At 39.0% G+C, this 22,693-nt stretch overlaps 1 protein-coding gene across 7 annotated transcripts in view; it reads left to right on the top strand.

Annotated features, from left to right (window-relative positions):
- FILIP1 (filamin A interacting protein 1) overlaps positions 1–22,693 on the top strand; it is a 315,951-nt gene that overhangs the window by 230,674 nt on the left and 62,584 nt on the right. For all 7 annotated transcript variants that reach the window (XM_062186381.1, XM_062186380.1, XM_062186377.1 and 4 more), the window contains one exon: positions 19,221–19,394. In XM_062186381.1, the coding sequence (XP_062042365.1) occupies positions 19,221–19,394 (174 nt within the window). The remainder of the gene's footprint in view (positions 1–19,220; positions 19,395–22,693) is intronic.

The following is a 22,693-nucleotide window of genomic DNA, read 5'->3' as shown; positions in this document are numbered from 1 at the left end:
GTAAACAGTAGAGCCACAGTTTGTCTAACTCCCAAGGGATGGAGTAACTAACAGCGACTAGGCACCTGTATACATTAGCTCATGTAAAATCTGTGAGGTAGCCATTGCTGTGCCCATTTTATAATTTAATAGAGAGAGACTAACTCACTAGGTCACACTAGCAGCAATAACTGATGTGTGTTTCTAACACAAGATTCCCAAGAGCATACTCTTTCTACCACATTGCATCTCCTGAGTAGGATTCAAAACAAGTAAAAAACTAGCTATCAGTTACATCAGGTACTTGTTTTTTTAAAAAAAAATCCATAAAAAATCAAATGAACACAATAACCACACAATAAGATACACCTGTGGAGTGGCACTGTGGTGTAGAAGGCTAAGCCTCTGTCTGCAGTGCCAGTATCCCACATGGGTGCCAGTTTGAGTGCTGGCTGCTCCGTTTCCAATCCAGCTCCCTGCTAATGTGCCTGGGAAAACAGCAGAAGATAGACCAAGTCCTTGGGCCCCTGCACCCACATGGTGACCTGGAGGAAGCTCCTAGTGCCTGGCTCCAGCCTGGCCCTGCCCTGGCTATTGTAGCCATTGGATGGAAGAACTCTGTCTTTCTCTGTCTCTCCTTCTCTTTCTGTATATCTGCCTTTTAAATAAATAAATAAATCTTTTAAAAAAAAAAAAAGAGATACACCTGCAGTACATCAAGAATTTTTTGGTATTTATAAGGACCACCTTGAGTTTTTAGAAAGATAATACCTTATATATGTTATGTTCTTCTTAAGTAGAGAGGGATTTTATAATAAGACTTTATAAAGCCGTTTTTTCCTTGTCCTTCCTCTTCCCCCTCTGCTCAATGGGAATGTGAGTCTGTTTGGATTTTTATCATAAGTGCTAGAAGGCCACAGAGACTAACCCACACACTTCTTTAGGCTCCCATTGGTAATGGTTGTTTTTCCCTTTTTTTTGTAGTCATTATGCCTACCTCTTTAAGTGCATGCTGGAAATACAGCCAACACTGCCATGTATGCCCAGAAATCTCTCTTCTGTTTATGCCAGTTGTTGTCTACTTGGAGCCTACACAGGCTGATGTCTACACTGGGAGCTGTTCCTTCCTTTCTTCTCCTGTTCCTGCTGAAGCTGTAGTATGTTGAATTCTAATTTACCAATTCTTTGAATTTTATTTGGGTTTTTTATGACAAATCCTCATGGTCCAGGGGGTGGGCTAGCTGGAGTCTGAGTGACAGGCACTGTGTTGCACTCAGACTCACCCTTCCCCTCTGACCCTGCTCCATTGTCCTTCCACCAAAATGGTGCCCTTCCTCCCTTGAGATGAGTTGTTTCCCAGGAAGAGCCCCAGCCCCTCATGCAAATAGCTTGGTGGCAGGGCCACCCTGCCAGTCAGGCCTCCAGATGGAATTACATCAAAGGATTTCACTCATGCTTGAAAACTATCTTCTCGAGGCCAACTGAAAAGGAAGGAATCAGGGGGAAAAGTAAGGAGGTGAGGAAAATTTAATCTAATAAGCAGAGTTGTACCAAGATGTGTAATCTGTCCCAGTTCTCATCTAGTTGGTTTATGTTGAAAGGACTAAATTTGCTGAGCTGGATAAACAACTGCAGAGAGAAAATGTCATCCACTTGGGCCTTAGCTATGACTTTTCCCATGTTCTAAGGAATTCAGCTTCTCATCTGGCCCACAGAAAGCTCTACCCTATCTGCTGATTACGCGGAGGTGGGCAGTTTAAGGACTCTGCCCAAGGTCTTTATTAGCACAGAACAAAAAGCTCATAGTCTCTTGGAATTTAAGAAATTAGACACTGTAGGGTCACAGCACTGCATGGGGGAAACCTGTGACCTTATCTAATTTCTCATCAGGACACAGCAGCTGTTGTACTATTAATATCTCAATGTGTGTAAAAAAGAAAAAAGAAGAAAACCATATAAGAAATAAAAAATACATTGAAATCATGGACAGCAGTAGCATTCAAATGTCTAATTCAGGGAAAATATGACTATACTTTTATAGTTTTTTACATGGAATCATGAAATTTTAGTTTAAAAAATTGTAGTTTAAAAAATTGTAAATTGTAGATACAGGATTGTGGATGATTTTTCATTTCTTTTATGAGTTTATGGGCGGAGGTAAACAAGATACTTTAATTTTTTTCAAATTGTGTTAAAATGCACACATATAATTTCCACTTTAACCATTTTTAAATGTATATTTCAGTGGCATTAGTATGTTCACCTTCTTGTGCAATTATCACCACTGTCCATCTCCAGAATTTTTTACCTTCTAAACCAAAAATTCTGTGCCCGTTAAATAAATAATAACTTCCCTTCCCCCAACCCTTACCCACTACACCACAGCACCAGCCCATGTTGATGATATTTTAATAAAAGATTTATTTTGGATCCAGCCTTAAGAGTATAAAATAAAAAAAGTGCTACAGAGTTTTAGGCTACTATTGACAATACATATAGTTGTGGCAAGCAATTTCTGCAGAGAAGCCAAATTCCACATTTTTGCTTCAATGGCCCTGTACACTAACTATGTCTCAATATTTTCCTTGTATGTGAGTCTATTAATAATCATGATAACTTTACCTTCCAGTAGAAAGGAAATGAGTTTAATTTATATAGTAATAGCTAATAAGATTACAAATTACACAATGTTTTCCTTTCAATTCATTTATAATTATAGTATTTAACTAACAAGGGTAAATAGTATAATTCAAGTTGTATGAGATCTAGGTAGTCCATTTCCTGTTGCAACATTCTAGTGGAATGTACTATTTTTCCTTATCCAGTTTACATGTTCTCTTTTTGGAATAAACTTGAGAAGAACAAAATGACTCCTAAATTGTAGACAAAGATGTGAGATGAAAGAGTAAAGAGATTGACAAAATGTAATTGTTTATATCTTTTGAACAAGGCAAGTAGTTAAGGTTGTTCTGAGAGTCTCAGTGCCAATTTGTGCCTCTTTGGCTTCACATTACTTGGTCTTACTTTTCTTTGTTTCAATAAATGTTTATTGAGTGGCTATCATGTGGCAGGGTCTGTAGATACAGACCCTGTCGTCACATCAGCTCATAGTCTGAGAGGGAACTAGAAAATTAGATTAGCAAATTACCTTACATAAACAGATACAAGATGGTTGCATTTCCAGAATGGAAAAGTTCAGAGAACAGGCATGTACTAATCTTCCAGGGCCATACTCTAGGTGGTCTCCTTGGCTCACAGCAGCAATGGAACCATCTCTAAGTTGTCAACCAAATAATACAAAGAAGTGTTAGTGTTTGCAGATTGTGTTATTGTAGTTCCTCCGTAGATAGAAAAATAGATTTATTCTTTCCTCAAAATGGATCCTTCAAATACAATCAGCTACTGTTGGTGGGGATGCCTTTCTTTTAAGCTTTTATTTTTATATTATTTGAGAGAGACAGAGAGAGAAAGAGATGGAGAAATCTCATTCACTGTTTCTCTCTCCAGATGGCCACAACAGCTGAACTGGGCCAGGCCCGAGCCAGAAACTGAATCCAGTTCTCTGACAAGCAGAGACTTAAGCACTTGTGCTAACACTGCTCCCTCCCAGTGTCTGCATTAGGAGGAAGGTAGAATTGAGAGCTAGAGCTTGGATTTGAATCCGGGCACTCCAGTGTAGGATGTGAGCTTCTTAACTGTCCCAAGATGCCTTGTTTAAGGTGTACAGTGTCATTAGGTACAGGCAGGCAAGCTTACCACCAACCGTGCTTCATCTCAACCAAGTGAGTTCCCACTATGCAAAGCATCTCAAGCTGTCTGCCTTAAGAAAATATTTTTAAGTCTTTTTTAAAAAAAATTATTTATTTGAGGGGCAGAGTTACACACACACAGAGAGAGAGAGAGAGGTCTTTTATCTGATGGTTCACTCCCTAAATGGCCACAATGGTGGAACTGGGCAGATCTGAAGCCAGGAATCAGGAACCAGGAGCCTCCTCCAGCCACTCACCCACATGGGTGCAGGGGCCCAAGCACTTGGGCCATCTTCTACTGCTTTCTCAAGCCATAGCAGAGATCTGGATCAGAAGAGGAGCAGCTGGGACTTGGTGCTGCAGGCATATAGGATATAGGATGCTGGTGCTGCAGGCAGAGGCCCAACCTACTATGCCACAGCACTGGTCCCTTTTTTAACTCTTGTGTTTTGTCTGATGTTCACTTGGGTGAACATTAAAATTGTAATAATATTCTGAAAGAGTTTTAGTTGAGTTACCTGCTTCCAGTCTGTCAGAAATCCTAGTGCTTCAGGAGACTGCACTGTTTATTGTCAGATTGCAGGGCTCATTGTCATTCTGCTCTGTGCTCCAGGGTTCTATATGTCCCCATTTAGAAATGTGGAAAAAAATAGATCACGGGGCATAAGAAGCAAGTATATTTTCCTATGTATTATGTTTCTTCCCAACAAACATTGAAAAACCCAGTAAGTTAAAAATAGTTAAAATTATCACCAGGAATAATAATCAAGAATGTAATTTTGGCTGGCGCCGTGGCTCAACAGGCTAATCCTCCGCCTTGCAGTGCCGGCACACCGGGTTCTAGTCCCGGTCGGGGCGCAGATTCTATCCCGGTTGCCCCTCTTCCAGGCCAGCTCTCTGCTATGGCCCGGGAAGGCAGTGGAGGATGGCCCAAGTGCTTGGGCCCTGCACCTGCATGGGAGATCAGGAGAAGCACCTGGCTCCTGGCTTCGGATCAGCGCGATGCGACAGCCTCAGCGGCCGCTGGAGGGTGAACCAACAGCAAAAAGGAAGACCTTTCTCTCTGTCTCTCTCTCTCTCTCACTATCTACTCTGCCTGTCAAAAAAAAAAAAAAAATTAAAAGAAAAAAATTTTAAAAAAAAAGAATGTAATTTTGCCCTTGAAGAAGGCTAATTGTTGGAAATGTGATCCATGAAATTCAATACCCCTGATAGTAAGCCCATTTGTTATGCCCTGCTAGATGCAGGGATATTACGGAATATCCAGGCTCTTCACTCAGTGTCTGCCATATGGTGACCAACTTGTCCTGGTTTGCCGGGAACTATCCTTGTATTTAAAGGCCAGTTTTACAGAATTTACTTCCTTTAGGCCCCAGCAAATTGGGCAGTTAATCTCTTGTGTTTGCCCCGTTTGTTCAGGGACCTCCTGGTTTAAGCTGCTGGTTTGAAGTGACTATGATTCTTTGATGAAGAAAGATCACTGGAACTGATACATTGAGAAAATTGAGGAATCTCTGAACCAAGAAAATCCCTGGGAATCAGACAACCCAGCCAAGAACCTTGAGCTAAGACAACAAAAGTTTTAAACCTTTTTGGTGCTAAATTGGTCCATCTGTCTTAGAGCAGTGGTGTCCAAATGCAGTTGTGCATTTATATATGTTCATTACTTGAATAGATACTACAGACATAATTCCTGAGTGGCACCAACACAACTGCTGACTCAGAATATTTTTTTTAAAGATTTATTTATTTGAAAGCCAGAGTTACAGAGAGGGAGAGGCAGAGGTAGAGAGAGAGAAATCTTCCTTCCACTGGTTCACTCCCAAATGGCTGCAACAGCCAGGGTTGGGCTAGGCCCAAGCCAGGAGTCAGGAGCTTCATCTGGTTCTCTCATGTGAGTACAGGGGCCCAAGCACTTGGACCATCCTCCGTTGCTTTCCCAGGCACATCAGCAGGGAACTGGATTAGAAGTGGAGCATCTGGAAGTCGAACCAGTACCCATATGGGATGCTGGTGCTACAGGTGGTGGCTTTTACCTTCTATGTCACATCTTTCCACCCACAAATCTAGCCTTGGCACTATCCTGCTGCTTTAAAATTCCAAAGCTTCTTGCTGCTCTGTAACAAAATGCAAATCCATTACATGGCTTCCAAGGCTCTTTATGAGTGCAGCACTTCAGCTTCACAATGCACCTCCCACACATCTAAATCTGACCTTTACTTTCCATCTTTCCTATGCCTAGGACACTCCCATCTCACCTCCTTCTCTCTGGCTCAAGTACACACTGTGAGATTTCAGGTCAGTTTCTCCAGAAAGCCTCCTCAGCTAATAGGTGAAGTGTTCTTGATGTTCATAGCCCCTTATGTTTCCTCCATCACAAGTCTTAGTTTGTCATATTGTAAATGCTTTTCAATTCTTTGTCTATATCCCTTCAGACTTGAATTTGTGAAGATGCAATTAGATCTCCTATATGAATACAATGCATTGGACAAAGTAAATGCAAAAATATGAATCAATTCTTGGCTTCAGCTCCCTTTTGAACCTTAGCCACCTGTGTGGGCTTCACCTGCTCTGTTTTTAATTCTATCACCCCAGCCTCTGCTCACCCATAAAGCTCAGATCCCTACTCTTGACTTTATATGATGAATCACACATTCACCTGTTGGTCCTGGGCTTCACAGAGTAGCTCTTTGCTGCCCCCACATGTTTTGAATCAGTGTCATATGCAACCAACCTAGACACCCTTTGCTCCATACGGTGCAGTTTAACTTCTGGGGAAACATTTTGATCTTGGCCTCCCTATGCTTCCACTGACATAGGGAGAATGGAAGAGAGTGATGGGATCCCTCAGTGTCTGTCTATAGGCCCTGCCTTGTATTTGTTCTCTGTCATCAGCAGTAAGTTGAACACTTTTGTTAAGTATCTTCCTCCTCTGATTCTCTATTCCCACCTCAAAGAGAAGGCAGCTGTTTTCTAGAGTTCTTTTTAAAGCATTCTCTCTGGATGACTTTACACATACCCTGGGACTTTAACCCTTGCTTTTGATAAAGTTTTTGTGTGCAAATGATGCTCAAGGACCTACGTTTCTTTACATTTTGACCTTTTATAGAAAAACTAACAAGTTTTTCAAAATGGAGATATAAAGTGCTTTTTATCCCCAAAATGTAGGATCTTTTTATGTAGATTGAATCATATGTTCGAAATAGTGAGAAAAGGGGCTGGAGTTGTGGCACAGAAGGTTAAACCACCACCGGCAGTGCTAGCATCCCTTATGGGCACTGGTTCGAGTCCAGGCTGCTCCACTTCTGATCCAGTTTCCTGTTAATGTGCCTAGGAAAGCACAAGAGCTTGGGTCCCTGTCACCCATGTGGGAGACCCAGATGAAGCTCCTGGCTTCAGCCTGGCCCAGCTCTGACTGTTGCAGCCATTTGGAGAGTGAATCAGGGGGTGGAAGATCTCCATCCTCTCTCTAAGTATGCCTTTCAAATAAACAAATCTTTTTAAAAATAAAAAAAAAAACAAAAATTGAAATAGTGAGAAAAATTTTTTGTGTTCACAAAGTCATCTTCACTAATTAATTGATTAAATTATCACAATATTAATTATTGACTTTCAATATTTTAAATTATTTATTAAAGACCTTATTTATTTTATTTGAAAGAGTGGAAGGGGTGGGGGGTGGAGCTTTCATGTGCTAGTTTACTCTCCAAATGGCCACAGCTGTCAGGGCTGGCCAGGTTGATGCCAGAGGCCAGGCATTCCATCTGAGTTTCCCATGTGGGTTACCAGAGCCCATCTTCCGCTGCGTTCCCAGGCACATTAGCAGGAAGTTGAATTGGAAGCAGAGAAGCTGAGACTACAGCTTGCACTCCGATATGGGATGCTGATGTCGCAAATGCCAACTTAGCCCATTGTTCCACAGTGCCAGCCCCTTTTAATGGCAGTAATTTACAGGCAATATTGTTATTCCTTCTGTAATTATTATTATACCAACTAAAGAGAAATTACAAAGTTAATAGTCAGGAGTATGATTCTAAATATATGACACATTACCATAGCCTCTTGTTCTTTGGTAATTAATATCTGGGATAATTAAACTAAGGTGAAATGTGGGATATATATTAGCATATTACAGTAATATTTATATATTCTTCAATGGAATATCTTAAATTGCTAAACTTAATAAACACATACCTATTTATAGTTGTTAAAGCACTTCATTTGCATTATGTTATAGTCTAACATAGTCCTTTGCCATAGAGGGGTTAACACCCCATTTTACAGATGATAAAATTGAGTCGGGAAGATTAAATAACTTCTGGAAAGAGAGCATTCTGATTTAAAAATCCCTTTTGAAAAAAACCACATTATTTTAAAGATGTATTTATTTATTTATTTGAAAGACAGAATTTACACACACACACAAAGGGGTGGGGGGAGAGAGAAAGCTCTTCCATCTGCTGGTTCACTCCCTAAATGGCCACAATGGCCAGGGTCAGGCCAGGCCAAAGCCAGGAGCTTCATCTGGGTCTCCCATGTGGGTACAGGGGCCTGAACATTTGTGCCATCCTATCCTGCTTTCCCGGTGCATTAGCAGGGAGCTGGATCAGAAGTAGAGCAGTCAGGACACAAACTGTTGCCCATATGTGATGCCAGTGGTGTCCTTAGGCTGTGGCTTAACCTGTTACACCATAATACCAAAAACAGGTTTTTTTCTAAAAAGGGTTTATTTATTTATTTGAAAGTCAGAATTACAGAGAAAGAGAGATGCTCCATCTGCTGGTTCACCCCCAAAATGGCCACAATGGCCTCTGCCTCTCTGTAACTCTGCCTTTCAAATAAACAAATAAATATTCAAAAAAAAAAATCATGTGGATCAGGTATTATAAAGTTGTGTGCTTGGTTGTTTGAGAGTGTTCCACAAATCTCCAACACTGTTTTTTAGTTTTCTAATTTCTTCTTCTTCTTCTTTTTTTTTTTTTTTGGTCTGACTGTAAAATTTTTAGAGATTTGTCTTCTAACTTGGATATTCCTTCTTCCTCCTCACCAAGTCTATTCTTAAGCTTTCCATCATATTTTTTACTTGTTCTATTGAATTCTTCATTTACAATATTTCATTTTGGTTTCTCTTTAAAATCTCAATTTTATGGGAAATATTTTCCTCATATCATGTACAGATTTCTTTAGTTTGTGAATTTACTTCTGATTACTTCTAAGTAATCCTACCATCAATTTTTTGAATTCCATTTCTGCCATTTTGTCAGTCTCTTCATCTTCACATTCTAGTATTGAAGTGTTGTGTTTTTGGGGGGGCATCATGTTATCTTCCTTATTCTTGTTTCTTGAATTGCTGCATTTTATTATTAGGCATTTGTGAGATATTTTTTTTCTCTCTGTGATGGCTTTTATCTTTGAACCATTCCCCTGTGACTTAGTGGAGTGTCAGCTCTTTCAGTGAGTACCCAGAGGTGTGTGTTTGGTGTGGTCAGTGCTTCAGGGCTAGGGGAGTGTCTAAGGTGATACCCAAGTTGGGCATGGTAAATCTCTTTTTTTTTTTAATCAGAGGGGAGGTTTGTTCAGCCCTGTTAGTATAGTTTCACATTCACATCCTCTCCTCAAAAGGAGACCAATGCCGGGGCACTTGTCCCAGAGGGTACAATTTTCATCTGTGTTGCCACAGAACCGCACAAAGGATCTGTGCAGTTCTCAGTGTGAACACAGATCCTGCAGCAATGGCCATCAGCAGGGAATCAGGGAGCCCTGAGCATGTGGGAGCCACCACAGCGACTGCCCAAGAACCCAGCCACATCCTATGCCCTCCCACACAGCCACAGTGATCTCACAGTCCCAACACACAAGGCTCCAACAATCATGAGCTCCCAGCCCCCTGTCAGTTCTCCCAGCCAGACTCAAGCATCTCCTCTTGGCTGGTTGCTGGGCATGTGGACAGGAGCTGGTACAGCTGTTGCATATGTCCAAAATGGCACCCACCCTCTCTCAGCTAGTTATAGGATGCCGATGTCAGGTGGTTGAGGAAAGAAACATGCTCCCCTGCTTTTTTCTCTAGGTTGGCAGGTACACTGTCCACCACAGGGCTCCATGCTGGATTAAAATCCAGCTGGCTCTTCCTGCAGCTTTATCACCAGTGGTTTGGCCTGCTGCAGTCTAGTCTCACCTCACTCCTAAGCTGGTGCTGAGGCTCTTGGCTGCTCAGATCCTGAGCTGAGCACGTCCACAACCTCCACATACGTCCACAATGTCCCTCTAATTTTCATGGAGTTTCCTCTGATGTTTTCTCCCTGACTCTTCCCTGAGACTGCACTCTCTCCACTTTTTTTTTTTTTTTAAGTATCTTCCCCTATACTAGAGTAGTAAGATCCCTCCCTATTCCTCCATCTTTGACTCTTTCTCATTGACTTCTTATAAAGTTACAATTGATGGTTAATGAAATGAAATATTCCTATGTATAAATTAATATGATTTGAAAGATATGGAAAAACCTGGTGTTATTGAATGTATATAGCTGTACACTCATTTTCTGTGTTCTACAACTGGTTTACAAAACATCACTTTTTAAGTACTTCAGCTAGATATCTTTCAATATGGTTAATGGGAGAGCTGTCAAAAGAAGTAGAGGTATGGTATTTTAACAGAAACAAAAGAAAATGAGCTATATTCTAAACTGTACAACTTTAATTCTGTGCCTTATTCTATCAAATCTAGTGGTATTAATCATTTTTCACAAATATACAGGCAAAATTTAAGCATCAGATTACTTTTATAAAATTGCTTAATCTAAAACTGGCCCCAACTCCTACTAATTAGTATAGTTTAAGCAATGTATAATTATGAAAGAAAAGATATAATCCCTCCCCTTTTTGCCCATTTCTAAATCCTTTATGTCATAGGTAAAGATAGTCTGAAGAGTCCATGTATTGGTAAATTTGTGCCAATGCATGGTCATTAGAATGGCTCTTTGTAAGTTTAATTCGAATTTTTTAAAAATACAGCAATTCTGTAGTTTGGAAGGTTTTAGTAACAATAGTATCCATTTAGTAGTCTCTTACCAATCTATCTGCCAGGAGAAAAAAACAAAACCTAATGTGGAAACCACAGGGGGTGAGTTGTTGGATCAGGGGGACTCTTTTTTTTTTTTCATTTATTAAACTTTTATTTAATGAATATAAATTTCCAAAGTACAGCTTATGGGTTACAATGGCTTCCTCCCTCCCATAACTTCCCTCCCGCCCGCAACTCTCCCCTTTCCCACTCCCTCTCCCCTTCCATTCACATCAAGATTCATTTTCAATTCTCTTTATATACAGAAGATCAGTTTAGTATATATTAGGTAAAGATTTCAACAGTTTGCCCCCATATAGCAACACAAAGTGAAAAAAAAATACTGTTGGAGTACTAGTTATAGCATTAAATAACAGTGTACAGCACATTAAAGACAGAGATCCTACATAATATTTTTTTAAAAAATTAATTAATTTTCTATGCCATTTCCAATTTAACACCAGGTTTTGTTTGTTTTTTTTTTTTCATTTCCAATTATCTTTATATACAGAAGATCGATTCAGTATATAATTAGTAAAGATCTCATCAGTTTGTACTCACACAGAAACACAAAGTGTAAAAATACTGTTTCAGTACTAGTTATAGCATCACTGTACATTAGACAACACATTAAGGACACATCCTCCATGGGATGTAAGTACACAGTGACTCCTGTTGCTGACTTAACAATTTGACACTGCTGTTCATGGCGTCAGTAATCTCCCTAGGCTCTAGTCATGAGTTGCCAGTATGGAAGCCTTTAGAGTTTGCTGACTTTGATCTTCTTCCGGTAGGGTCATAGTCAAAGTGGAAGTTTTCTCCTCCCTTCAGAGAAAGGTACCTCCTTCTTTGATGGCAGATCAGGGGGACTCTTGAGAGTGTTTTCAGTTCATGTGCGAAATGAAAGCATGTTTTCATATGTTTGTGGGCTATTTATTTCTATATTATTTCCAAAGTGAAGTGTCTTCACTTTCGTTGGTGTATCTATACTGTCTGCAAATATTTAGTTATTATAGGTTGGATATATTGCATGGAAGAAGTTATGATTTTATAAAGCATCTTGAGTATTATAACATATTTTGAGAAGAAAAGCTTATAGTTGTTTTTGCATAGCTTTCTGCATTTTATTTCAGTCTTTTTCTTGCTAACCTCAAATGTTTTGTATGCTTAGAAAAAGGACATGAATAAAGCCAGATTAGTTATTTCTGGAAATTGGAAACTTGAAACTCAGAAAGTTGCTCTGACAATGTTTTTAATGGATCTCAACTTAAGAAAATGACAAAATATATAAAAAAGACAAAAATACTATGTGCTGTTTTTTCCAAGTGCTTTTCCTTTGTATAATCAGGCAAAGTTAGCTAACATTCTTGTGTAGTAGTAAGTATTACTTATTTTATTTACATGTAAAGAAAATAGATTTAAATGTTTCTGTGGTTAAAAAAAAAGTTTTATTTAAAAGGTGAATAAATTTATGTAGAACATATGTTAACAGTGCTTATTTTTAAAATTTAAGTTTACAGTATTATTTAGTGCTTCTCTATTGAATTTAATAAAGAAACAATCTAGAACACATCCATATGCTGAAGAATATTTTATACATAACTTCACATTATATGATGACAAATTTTATTACTTTCCTTAAAGTTATGGTCCAAATGATAAACTTGTTATTCATAAATGATTTAATTAATTGTGAGACTTCTCATTGAAGTACAAGATTACAGCTGTCAGTTGGAGGATTTGTTATAGGATTTTCAGACAGTATATCAGAGACAAATGTTTTTATTTGGACTATAAAAAATGTATTTTTGCTGATAACTCTTTTATTGAAAATATTTATAACTTTGATTTTAAAATTTCCTAGGAAGCCATTTACACATCACATACTTAATTTAATAAAGTTCTTTGGCCACAGTAAAAAAAAAAAAAAAAAAGAAAAAGTGTATTGTGAAAAGCCTAGACCTTAAACTATGTTAGTGTTACATGTTATATTTGGTTAAGGGAAATATTTCTTATTAAAAATTGTTCTGCCGGCGCCGCGGCTCACTAGGCTAATCCTCCGCCTTGCGGCGCCGGCACACTGGGTTCTAGTCCCGGTCGGAGCACCGGATTCTGTCCCGGTTGTCCCTCTTCCAGGCCAGCTCTCTGCTGTGGCCAGGGAGTGCAGTGGAGGATGGCCCAAGTCCTTGGGCCCTGCACCCCATGGGAGACCAGGAGAAGCACCTGGCTCCTGCCATCGGATCAGCGCGGTGCGCCAGCCGCAGCGCACCTACCGCGGTGGCCATTGGAGGGTGAACCAATGGCAAAAAGGAAGACCTTTCTCTCTGTCTCTCTCTCACTGTCCACTCTGCCTGTCAAAAAAAAAATAAAATAAAATAAAAAATTGTTCTTTCCCCATGCAGCAAAAGTCACCTATTGATGGAGATCTCATAGAAACTGTAGTGAATTGTTACTATCAACTAAGTGTCTACTGTGTGCCATGTTCTGTAGTAGGCATTTTATATATTTGTATCTAATTCTATCCTAACAACTATTATATAAGGAAGTTGTTTTCGTATTTCATAGTTGTCACAATTGGGTCAAAGTAATGTTGGCAACTTGTACCATACTTGGGACAGGAAACATTCTGAGTCTCTTCAAAGCTGAGCTCATTCTACCCTACCCTTGAAATGAATTTTAGTTCTTTTTTTTTTTTTCAATTCAAATTTTTATTTGCCTGGCCACTTTAAGATTTATTTAATTTCTTTTCTGCCTAGGTCACATAAACTTGTGCTAGCAGTACAATTTATGGTCTCAGGAGTGTGTGATAAAGTTTACATTTGAGACAATTTCTGATTACCTTTATCCATAATTAAAGACATTTGTTCAGAATGTTGTTTGTGAAAATACTAAATGGAAATAATTCTGCTGTGATTCGATCAATTGCCAAGCAGAATGTGACTAACTCAGAATAAATACCAGCTGGGGAAACCTATAATCATTCCTTATGTTACCTTGTTTTCAGAACACTTACTTAGCTTAGTGGCTGTTCTACCTCTGGCCTCACTTCCATGTTTGAAATAATTGCAGAAGGAATCAAGGCAGTGCCAAACAGAGGGTAGAGAATTAACTCTGGGCAATTTTGATTTTGCATTTTCCTATGTGTTAAATCCCTGAGACATTGCACAGAGGCTAGAATGAAGGTGACTTTCTCAGCATTGAGTACAGGAAAGAGAGATAACTTGATTAACTTTTTTGTTTCATTTATAAAGGTACAACTTAACTTTCTCTTTATAAAATTGATTACATATTCAGGGTAGAAAATTTAGAAAACATATAGAAGTAGTCTTCAAAAGGTTCATGAAGATGTATATTATGAAAAGTTATGCATGCATTGTGGTGCAATGAGTTAAACTGCTGCTTGGAATGTGGAGTGCCTGGGATTGAGTCTCGCTTCGACTTCCATTCCAGCTTGCTGCTAATGTGCACCCCAGTGGGCAGCAAATGATGGTTCATGTGCTTGAGTGTCTGCCACCCACATGGGATACCTTGATGGAGTTCCTGGCTCCTGGCTTCAGCCTGGCCCAGCCCTGCTGTTGGCATTGAGGACATACACCAGCAAACAGAAGATCTCTCTCTGTTTTTCTCTGTTGCTCTGCCTTTCAAAAATAAAATAAAAAATATTTTAAAATTATGTGTATCAAAATTAACTTATCTCTTATTTACATTTCCCCCTAACTTTCTGAAATACCCTCATATAAACCATAAAAACACCCTTAATCACTACTCAGTATTGTGTGTCTTCCAAGACATTTTCATTCAAACTTTAAGAAATTTTTTAATTGCCCAAGTACAATATGATCAAATCTATTTATTTTCCTAGCTCCTATAATGATTTTTCCTTTGAAGGATTTAAGTTCTGCTTTTATTCCGTCCTTTTCTTGGATATCTACTGTAATATGTTTTGTGAGCAGTGGAGAAGACCATTTGAAATAGTTAACATTTCATTTTTAATAAACATTTCAATTCATTATATAAATGATAGTAATTCTCCTTTTCATTTTTTGAATTTCAAATATTTATTTATTTCAGGAGTCAGTAAATTCTATAGCCACCCTGAAAGTCTTTACATTTTGCATATGTATGAGTCTTGGAAAATAGCTTTTATTTCACCTGCTGTAAAGATGGAAAAGACATAGCTGTTAGTTACGGAGACTTCAGGTTGCTAACCTCTATTCCTGCTGTTCACTTTCAAATATGACTGAATTTTCTTTCCATGTCATTCCATGAAGTCACAGTTCTGTGTTTCTTCTTTCAGTTCAAGTTGTCTATTTCAGCTTTGACCAAAACAGTTTGATTTATAGGAGAAAGGTGATAACACCTTTCTAATTACAGAAAAGGGAAACGCACTTGCACCTGGGTAGGAAAGTTTGGATAATACCAAGATTTGTATTCAGCTTGGCTTCTGTGTCTCTTAACTGATGAAGATGGTATAGTACTCTCAATCTGCAATCACCTGATAGCTTTGAAAAGTACTGATATGTGGGTCCTCTCCCAGAAATTTGAATGGCCTGGCCATTGTGGCTTTGTTAAAGTTCTTCTGGTAGGCAGCAGCACTGTAGCATATTGGATAAAACTGCCATCTGCAGTACCAGAAGAGTTAAGTTAATTTTGATCATATAGTACTCCGGCAATTTAAAAATTTCTTAAAGACTGAATAGATGCTGATTTGATTCCCAGCTGCTCAACCTCTGATCCACCTCCCTGCTAATGCACCTGAGAAAGCAGCAGAAGATGGCCCAAGTCCTTGGTCTCCTGCACCCATGTGGGAGACCAGAAGGAGGCTCCTGGCTCCTGGCTCCTGGCTCCTGGCTTTGGGTCAGTCCATAGGTGCAGCTCCAACTGTTGTGGCCATTTCAGGACTGAGCAGACAGATGGAAAATTCTCTCTCTCTGTTTCTACCTTTGCCTCCCCGCAACTCTGCCTTTCAAATAAATAAATAAATCTAAAAAATAATATTCCTTTAGGTGATGCCAATGCTGTCAGAACTGAGAACCATTACCTGAGAAGAGGCTCTTTGAGATGAGCATAGCAGCAATTCCTTCCAACTTGAAGACCAACAGCAATACATGTAGCTCGCAGTTCCTTCCAAACAGGGTCCCCAGCAAGATATGAAAGTATGCCTTGCACAAGGGTGTCTGGTAGAGGGAAGAACAGAGTCTGAAGTGCAACCCACTCTTCTCTTGCTAAGTAGGCTATGCTGAGACTTAGGATTATATCTTCTGGATGAATGGACACCTTGTAAAATTTACACAAAGACACGTACAGGTTACTGTGCTTCTGCTTTTGCTTTTCACTCTGCATGGAGACACTTTGCCTTTCTATTAAAGTATCTTATGAATTTAACATCCTTACTAACCTTCCAAATCACTAGGTTTCTTCAAAATTAATATTTTGCAAACTTGTCTTGAAATGAGCACATGTATACGTGGCAGAAACATTGCAAATTTGCAAATTCCAGTCCATTGACATCTCTGTAATGAATTAGTTCCTAACCATCTGGACTTGGATTAATTTGGACACTGGAAAAACAATTACAAGTGATAAATTTCAAGAAAGACAAACCTTAGAATGATAATATTGTGGGGGATGGCGCTGTGGCACACCGGGTTAATGCCCTGGCCTGAAGCACTGGTATCCCATATGGGAGCCGGTTCAAGTCCCAACTGCTCCGCTTCCAATCCAGCCCTCTGCTATGGCCTGGGAAAGCAGTGGAAGATGGCCTAAGTCCTTGGGCCTCTGCGCCTGCGTGGGAGATCTGGAAGAAGCTCCTGGCTCCTGGCTTTGGATGGGTGCAGCTCCAGCCGTTGTGGCCAAATGGGGAGTGAACCATAGGATGGAGGACCTCTTTTTCTCTCTGCCTCTCTTCTCTCTGTGTAACTGTAACTCTAACTTTCAATTAAATAAATTAAAAAAAGAATGATAATATTGTGAATACAGTACTTGTGGCTGACCATTAACACTCTCATTTGGACTGCTATGAAAGTGAAACCAGATTTATAATTCTAAATCCCCACAACAGAATGGGAGAAAATATTTGCGGATTATGTATCTGATAAAGGAGTAATACCCAGAATCTATAAGGAGCTAAAGGAACTCAACAACAACAAAACAATCCAGTTAAGAAATATTCAAAGGACATGAACAGGTATTTTTTTCAAAGGATGAAATACAAATGGCCAACAAACACATGCGAAAATGCTCAGGATAATTAATCATCATGGAAATGCAAATAAAAACCACAATGAGGGTTCACCTCACCCCAGTTAGAATGGCTGTCATCCAAAAATCAAAAAATAATAAGTGCTGGTAAGGATGTGGGAAAAAAAAGTACCCTAAAACACTGTTGGTGAGAGTGTATCCTAGTACAGCCATTATGGAAGATACTATGGAGATTACTCAGAAATGTGAAAATAGATCTACCATATGACCCTGCCATCCCACTCCTGGGAATTTACCCAAGGGAAATGAAATCAGTATATGAGTTATCTGCTCTCCCATGTTTATTAGCAGTTAAGTTCTCAATAGTTAAGACATGGAATCAACACAATTGTCCATCGATTGATGACTGAATAAAGAAAATACGTTACACACACACACACATACATATATATGTTGGAATACTACTCAGCCATAAAAAATAATGAAATCCTGTTTTTTGCAACAAAATGGGTGAAACTGGAGACCATTATTCTTAGTGAAATAAAAGAATCTCGAAAAGACAAATATATATTTTCTCTGATATGTAGCAGTTAATAAAGAATATGAAAAATTATAAGTATGAAAATTATTATTTAAAACCCTTGCTTGTATTCCTATGAAACAGTGGCTTTTCTAATTTATACTTATTGAACATTATGGTTAGTGATGCCTTAAGTCTGTGATTATAAAGTAAATTGAAAGTATGTTATTGTAAAAATTAAAGTAAAACAAAAGGAAGGAAGGAGGGGGAATTGAGGGAAGGAGAGAGGGAGAGAAGTATGGTTATCTTAGAATTGTATCTATGAAATGCATCAGGGGCCAGTGCAGTAGTATAGTAGGCTAAACCTCTGCCCATGGCACTGGCATCCCATATAGGTACTGTTTCAAGTCCTGGCAGCTCCACTTCCCATTCAGCTCCCTGCTAGTGGCCTGGGAAAACAGTGGGAGATGGCCCAAGTGCTTGGGCCCCTGCATCTACATGGGAGACCCAGAAGCAGCTCCTGGCTTTGGATTGGTCCAGCTCCAGCCATTGCAGCCATTTGGGGAGTGAATCAGCAGATAGAAGATCTTTCTGTCTCTCCCTCTCTCTCTGTAATTCTGCCTTTCAAATAATTAAAAAAAAAAAAAACCATGAAATCTGTTCTCTTTATAATTATTTTCTTAAAATGAATAAAAGATGAACAAAGGGAAAAAAACACATTTAGTAGCATTAATACAGGAGAAAACCCTATTCCATTTTCACAGACTGAAATTCTATTCCTATCCAGTTTGTTCTTTAGTACAAGTTGGAATGGAGTTAGAGTACTTCTTACCCATCACCATTACTGGAAAAATAACTCCAGATGTATGCCCAGATGGGAGTACATTCAGCAAATGTCAACTCAGTCATAACTAGAAAGATCATCACTACTAATCAGCACAAAACACATCCAGATTTTTGTATTAAATGACTCATTATATTTGCATTGCATCACGGGAACCAAAGACATTATGATATAAAATCATCTGGTTTTCCCAAGAGCTTCAGCAAGATGTTGAAGTTATGCTAAGAAACCAAAAACCATGCATGACCCTACCAATATGACTCATCTGGTGGAAATCTGGATGTTAAAGGGGTAAAATTTCACCTTCAGTGTGAATACATTAGATTGAAAATCCCAGCCCAGAACCATATGATGTGTCCCCAACCATATGTGTCTGTATAAAATGAATCACTTGATAAACAGGAAATCACTAACTATAATTAACATGAAGTTATAAGAATGGAGGTAGCAGTGGTTAATTTTAAATTGAATTTGAATACTACAGTGACAGCACAAACAGAAAACTAGAGAATTTTAGATGATCGTTGATCTCATGTGCACTGAAATGGGTTATACTTCCCAGGAATGGCTATATCCCACCCTCCTTTCTAACCCATTGCTATTTAAATAAAGCAATTTTTGTGTAGTTAATATTAGCACAAACCCTTTTTCTGCTTGCCTGCTTCCTAGCAACCTAAAGCAGAGTATCTGCTTGCCAATCTGCTTTTGAAAAAAAAAAAAAAAAGAAGAAGAAGAACAGAATATCCAGTGAATTTGCAGATAGCCCTGAAGAGGTGGGGTGTATTCAATAAGCTCTGTGTTGATTTTGTGAGCTCAGTATCTGATTTATACTGTCAATTATCTGACCTTGCTGTACCTCCTACCTCAGGCCAGAGAGGATGTGATCCACATGCTGAAGACAGAAAAAACCAAGCCTGAGGTTCTGGAGGCTCATTACGGATCTGCAGAGCCAGAGAAAGTGCTGCGAATCCTGCACCGAGATGCCATCCTTGCCCAGGAGAAATCCATAGGAGAAGATGTCTATGAGAAACCCATCTCAGAGGTAAAGGCATGGCACCGGAAGTCCTCCTAGCAGGAAACACAGTCTTCCATTTATATGCATTTACATTTTCTTTCAAAAGCAAATTTTTTGTGATGACTAGTACAAAATTAAAGTTTAAATAAGTCGAGAATTATAGTAGATTAGTTTCAATACGAACTTCAAGCTTTTCTTTAAATAGAGCCCCAAATATATTTTCCTGTATGATTATGATTGCTACATGCTCTTGCGGTATATTACTTTTTTACTTTCTGCAAAATAATATGTGCAAAAATTGGAAATGCATTATCAGTTCTAACATTCAGGTATCAGGATTATCATCAAACTGGTAACCTAAAATTAAACTGATTTTATTGATGATATTTATAGTTATAAACCTACCATTTTTTGGTATCTCATAGACTCTGTCATAATTCAAATGTTCTTATGTGAGTAGCTAAAATACAGTGCTAGAAGCAAAATTTGGATGAAATGCTTAAGGCAATCCTTTAAGATGAAGGGAATTCTAATAGTTCCAATAGTTCTAATGTAGTAGGAATTCTAATACTTAATCATTTTTATACAAAATTGTATTAGGAGGTTCCAGATATCATTATTGATTATCCATGGGATCCCATTTAAATAATACATTGTGGTAAAAGTTTGATGCCTCAGTTTGATCTCTCAGAGACAACATTCAGAACAGATTGATGGTCTCATAATTTCCTAATTTCTGCAGCAGAGGTAAACTGGAGCTCTAGTCTAGTTTTTTTCCTAAAGTGTGAAGATAATTATTGTAGTCAATAGGTTGCATGAAAGTGTCTGAGGTCTGCCTTTACTAGCTGTGCCTGACTTTTGGCAGGTTGCTTAAGCTTCTGAAGTCTCAGCTTCCTTATCTGTGAGGTGGGAGGAACCATAGTGTGTAACTCATATACTGGATGTAGGGAGTAGATGGAACAGTGCCTGTAAAGCTCTTTTTTTTAAGATTTATTTATTTCTTAAGATGTATTTATTTATTTGAAAGGCAAAGTTACAGAAAGAGAGAGAGAGAAGAGAGAGAGAGAGATCTTCCATCTGCTGGTTCACTCCCCAAATGGCTGCAATGGCTAGGGCTGGGCTAGGCTGAAGCTAGGAGCCAGGAGCAGGGACCCAAGTACTTGGCCACCTTAAGCAGCAGTTTAACTTGCTGCACCACAGTGTTGGCCCCCTGCAAAGCTTTTAACATAGTGTCTGGTGCATACCAGCTACTCAACAATATTATCCACTAGTTTGCTGGGATTCAAAGATGATAATTATGCATACCTTAATTGGTTCCACATTTGGGGGGATTTGAGTAAAAAAAATATAGAGAGGTCAAAAACATGTGTCAATTCTATAATAATAATAATAATAATAACAACAACAACAACCTCAGTTGGAGAACTAAACTTGGATAGATGGTCTCATTTGGCTTCCACAGCTTGGAATGATCTCCCAAGGTAATATAGATTTACAGAGCAGATATACTTACACAGAATCCCTACTTCTATCCACTGAATTCTGTGGACAGTACACAAACAGAGGAATATGTGACCAGTCTTCAGAAAGTAGATCTGGGGGCTGACATTGTGGCATAGCAGGTAAAGCCACTGCCTGCAATGCCAGGCATGCAATGAGTGCCGGTTCAAGTCTTGGTTGCTCTACTTCTGATCCAGCTCCCTGCTAATGACCTGGGAAAAGCATTAGAAGATGGCCCAGGTGTTGGGCCCCTGACACCCATGTGGGAGACCCAGATGAAGCTCCTGGCTCGTGGCTTTGGCCTGATCCAGTGCTGGCCATTGTGACCATCTGGGGAGTGAACCAGCAGATGGAAGATCTCTCTCTCTCTTTCTCTATCTCTCTATCTCTGTCTTTCCTTTTCTCTCTGTAACTTTGACTTTCAAAATAAATAAATCTTAAATAGATCTGGCTTGAATAATCTACCACATGGACAGAAGAACAAAGCTAGATCCATGCTGTGAATTGTGAGGGATGGAGGTAGAAAGAGAGAAAGCAGCTATTCCAAATTCTGCCAAAGAAAGTCGTACTTTGTGAGAGAAATAGTTTGCTGGAAGGAGAAAAGTTTCATTTCACCATCTACATACTTTTGGTCTGTTAACCCACTGGAATTGACAATAAATTTCTTGTTATTCAGGAGCAGAAATCCTGCTTCCAAATTCAGGAAGTAGGAACCCCAAAATATCACCATCTATAAGCCTCCTAGGATCATGGGCAGATAATCTAACCCTTATTTCTAGAAGCCAAGTTGCACCTCAAGCCAATCCCTGTTCATTCCAGTTTCTATACCAAATTACCTAGCCTAGCTAGGTTATCCAATAGACCTTACAAGAGGTTAAGCCTTATCAGAGCTCCAGCACGGTAGAGCTGTTTCCCATGACAAATGTTTGTGGTGAAATTAAAAGGCAAATATTAAATCCCCTATATTTCTTTGTAAATTACAGTTCAGAATATCAAAGTTCATAATGCTTAAGCAAAATTCCAAAAAAAAGTGTTAAAGTTTCAGTTTCTTTCCTTCCTACTTTTTTGTTCTGTGCAACATCAGCCTGAGAGATCTCAACTGACTAGGTATAGTTTGTTTTTATTTTATTCTTCAGTAAAATTACCTGTACTCAGCATTCTTAAAGTCGCATTCCTATATGCTGAAATCCCTATGTACTACTTTTTTTTTTCAGAGAATCTAGGGAATTATTTGGATACATATACCAACTTCACACAAATTCATTTAAAAAATACAAGAAAGTGAGGACTGCATTGTGGTGTAGTGGGTTAAACCACCACCTACAACACCAGTATCCCATATGAGTACCAATTCAAGTCTTGGCTGCTCCGTTTTCAGTCCAGCTCCATGCTAATGTGCCTGGGTAAGCAGTGCCCCTGCCACCCATGTGGGAGACCTAGATGGGATTCCAGGCTCCTGCCTTTGGCCTGGAAGTGTTGTAGCCATTTAGGTAGTGAACCAGTGGATGGAAGATCTCTCCCGCTCTCTTTCTCTCTCTCTCTCTCTCTCTCTCTCTCTCTCTCTCTCTGTTTCTGCCTTTCAAATAAATAAATAAATCTTTAACTTAAAAAGATGCCTGTATCTCATATGAGATATCCCTAGTTCTAATATTAGAATCCCTGGTTCTAATTCTGACTCTCTAGCTTCCAACAAATCAGACTCTTGGTGGCAGTAGTGATAGCTCAAGTAATTGGGTCCCTGCCACTCTTGTAGGAGACCTTGATTGAATTCACAGATCCTGGCTTCATCTCAGTCTGGGCATTTGAAGAGTGAACCAGCAGATGGA

The sequence above is a fragment of the Lepus europaeus genome, chromosome 3, assembly GCF_033115175.1.
Source record: "Lepus europaeus isolate LE1 chromosome 3, mLepTim1.pri, whole genome shotgun sequence".
NCBI classification, from domain to species: Eukaryota; Metazoa; Chordata; class Mammalia; order Lagomorpha; family Leporidae; genus Lepus; species Lepus europaeus.
Note: the sequence above shows the minus strand (reverse complement) of the source record. Positions and strands in the feature narration are given on the sequence as shown.